The sequence below is a fragment of the Nicotiana sylvestris genome, chromosome 7 (assembly GCF_000393655.2).
Source record: "Nicotiana sylvestris chromosome 7, ASM39365v2, whole genome shotgun sequence".
NCBI lineage: Eukaryota > Viridiplantae > Streptophyta > Magnoliopsida > Solanales > Solanaceae > Nicotiana > Nicotiana sylvestris.
The window spans coordinates 74371158-74374716 of NC_091063.1; the positions used below are offsets into that span (position 1 = coordinate 74371158).

The window sequence follows — 3559 nt, forward strand, 5'->3', positions numbered from 1 at the left end:
TCTAGAACTGCCCAAAAGTTGAGGCCCGAAAATACCTTCAAGGCCACGAGGAAGGGACGGGTAGTGCACGCATAGGACATTTTCAAGGTTTCTAGAAAGCTTTAGGTTATGACCAAGGGGAGGAAATTGGGTAGTAAGGATATGATGACTACGCGCTAATGTCACGTGTAGCCCCTCATTGAGGAGTGATTATCGGGCATTGTGTGGGGTGATCCTGTAAGCTAGCCAACCTAGGACCCCTCTTTCCCAATTCCCATCGTTTAAATAAATCTTACTTTCTTTATATATGTGCAACCTGTTCAAAACATGCCTTTTTTGCAAGTATGTGTTTAAACTATTTATTTGTTTAAAGGACTAATTCATAAGTATAAGTTCTGCCGGGACCCACCGTTGTGGACCGAGAGGAATGCCTAACACCTTCCTCTCAAGGTTATTTCGAGACCTTACCCTAAATCTCTGGTAATGCAAACTAGTCTAAGAATTAATCGTTGTAGGTTCCCTAATGCATCATAATCCGTTAGGTGACGACTCTTCAAAAACCCAAATCCCAAAGGAAATGAGTTATTACCCCCCCCTATGAACGTCGAAACCTAGACCTCTCTCTTCGCGAAGGGAAAAAACGGGGCGCGACAGATGATATCATCAACGGGATGGGAAAGTTGTTCATGAATATGATTGAAGAATACTGTGAAAGGACTTACATCAACATACCAACTATCAGGGATGCTGAACCAAGGGAAGAGCTGCGGAATTGGACCGCCATTCCATCTTTGGTTCGCCGGGAGTCTTGGTAGTATGGAACTGTAAAGCTTTTCCTTTGAAAAGCGCATGGTCAATTGAGGCCTTTATCATGTCTGTACCTTTTTTGTCATTTGCCTCTTTTTCTTTTCAGTAATCAACCAACTAAAAACCCGCATTCCATGATTATGACATGTAACAAAACTATTGAGAGAAATGGCCCAGATTACGAGGAGTATGACAAGAGCATGATGCCCGACAATCTCCCATAGGAGATCGAGGAGTTGGAGAGTCAGAAAAAGTTCAATCTCAAAAAAATAGAAGTGGTCAATCTTGGAAGAGAAGAAGATGCAAAAGAAACCAGAATCAGCATCCACCTAGTACCCGAGTAGAAGAAAAAACTAGTAGAGCTCCTCCGATAGTACATCGATGTGTTCGCATGGTCCTGTGATGACATGCCGGGATTAAGCACTGACATTATCTTACATCGACTGCCCGCTAATCCTACCAGACCGCCAGTCATGTAGAAACCCAAAAAGTTCAAACCTAATTTAAGTCTAAGGATAAAGGAAGAAGTGACCAAAACAGATAAAAGCGAATGTAGTAAGGGTCACAAACTATCCAAGTTGGTTGGAAAACATCGTCCCAATACCCAAGAAATACGAAAAGATCAAAATAAGTGTGGACTACCAAGATCTTAACAAAGTTTGTCCAAAAGACGAGTTCCCTTTCCCGAATATCCACATCCTCATCGACAAATGTGCAAAGCATGAACTGCAATCATTTGTGGATTGTTTCATGGGTACCATCAAATCTTGATACATAAGGAAAATGCATAGAAAACGGCTTTCACCACACCTTGGGGAGTCTATTGTAATAGAGTCATGTCGTTCGGTCTCAAGAACATCGGCACCACCTACATGAGGGTCATGATGACCCTTTTTCACGACATGATTCATAAGGAGATCGAAGTGTATGTGGATGACACCATAATACAGTCTAAAAAGCGTTTGTAGCACTTGGATGACTTGAGAAAATTTTTCAAATGCCTACGAAGGTACAGTTTGAAGTTAAACCCAGCAAAGTGTGCGTTCAAAGTCCCCGCTGGAAAACTATTGGCTTCATTATAAGTAATAAGGGGATAGAATTGGACTCATCAAAAGTCAAGGCTATTCAGGAATTACCGCCACTGAAGAGCAAGAAAGATGTCATGAGTTTTATGAGTAGATTGAATTACATTGGTCGTTTCATAGCGCAGTCCACGGTAATCTGTGAACCCATTTTCAAACTATTGAAAAAAGATGCCACCACAAAATGGAAGAAGAGTGCCAAAAAGCCTTCGATAGAATCAACGAGTATCTCTCAAAGCTGCCAGTGTTGGTTCCTACCGAACTAGGGAAGCCATTGTTGCTCTATTTTCTAGTCTTGGATAACACCTTCGGTTGTGTGTTGGGAAAGCATGACAAAACTGGGAGAAATGAGCAGGCCATCTACTACTTAAGTAAGAAGTTCATGCCATGCGAGGCCAAATATACCCTGATAGAAATGCATTTGTTGTGCTTTAACATGGATTGCTCAGAAGTTAAGGCATTACATGTCAGCGTACACCATGCATTTGATATCTTGGCTCAACCTGCTCAAGTACATCTTCCAGAAGCCAATGACTACCAGAAAACTAGTTAAATGGCAAATTCTCCTCAATAAATTTGACATTGTGTACATAACTCACAAAGCTATCAAAGGACAAGCTTTAGCCGGCCACCTCATAGAAAATCCATTGGATGGGGATTACAAATTGCTTACCATGTATTTTCCCGATGAAGAAGTATTATTTGCTGGAGAAGATATTGCAGAATCATACCCTGTGTGGAGAATGTTTTTTGATGGAGCATCAAACTTCAAAGGAGTTGGAATTGGGGTTGTCCTGATTTTGGAATCTGGAGAGCATTATCCAGCATTGGCAAAGATAAGATTCCCTTGCACCAATAATATGGTTGAATACGAAGCCTGCATCCTTGGGATCAGAATGGCAGTCAACACGAATATCAAAGAACTTTTGGTCATAGGAGATTCTGATTTGTTCATACATCCAGTTTAAGGAGAATGGTCCCCCAAGAATGTCACGATACTGTCGTACCTGCACTGCATGAAGGAGCTGTGCAAAAAGTTAACAAAGATTGAGTTCAAGCATGTCCTCAGGATTTAGAATGAGTTTGCCGACACCCTTGCAACCTTGTCATCTATGATTCAACATGCATATTGCTTCCATGTATATGAAGAACCAGATGGTAAACCATGGTATCACGACATCAAGAGATTCCTCACAACCAGAGAATAACCGGAGAATGCTACTAATGGTCAAAAGCGAGAACTCAGGAGGCTGTAAAAATCACTTTTTCCTCAACGGGGAAGTCCTATACAGGAGGACCCTAGACTTTGGTTTTTTGAGATGTGTAGACGATGTTGAAGCAACCAGATTGTTGGAAAAAATATATACAGGGACATGCAGACCCCACATGAACGGGTTCACATTAGCCAAGAAGATTTTAAGAGCCAGATACTTTTGGATGACTATGGAAATCGATATTTTCCGCTACGTGCAGAAGTGTCACCAATGCTAGATTCACGGCGATTTCATCTGGGTTCCACCAAATGAGTTAAACGTAATGGGTTCCCCTTGGCTGTCCGCCGCTTGGGGAATGGACGTAATTGGACCTATAGAGCATGCTGCATCAAACAAACATCATTTTATCTTGGTAGCTATCGACTACTTCACCAAATGGGTTGAGGCATTTACTTAAAAGGCCTTTACGAGGAAGGT

At 41.7% G+C, this 3559-nt stretch overlaps 1 protein-coding gene across 1 annotated transcript; it reads left to right on the forward strand.

Moving 5' to 3' along the window:
* The first annotated feature begins 2332 nt into the window (after positions 1–2332).
* Positions 2333–2836, forward strand: LOC104216566 (uncharacterized). Its single transcript, XM_070151772.1, has one exon. It carries the CDS (start codon positions 2333–2335, stop codon positions 2834–2836), a length of 504 nt encoding a protein of 167 aa, XP_070007873.1.
* The last annotated feature ends 723 nt before the right edge of the window (positions 2837–3559 follow it).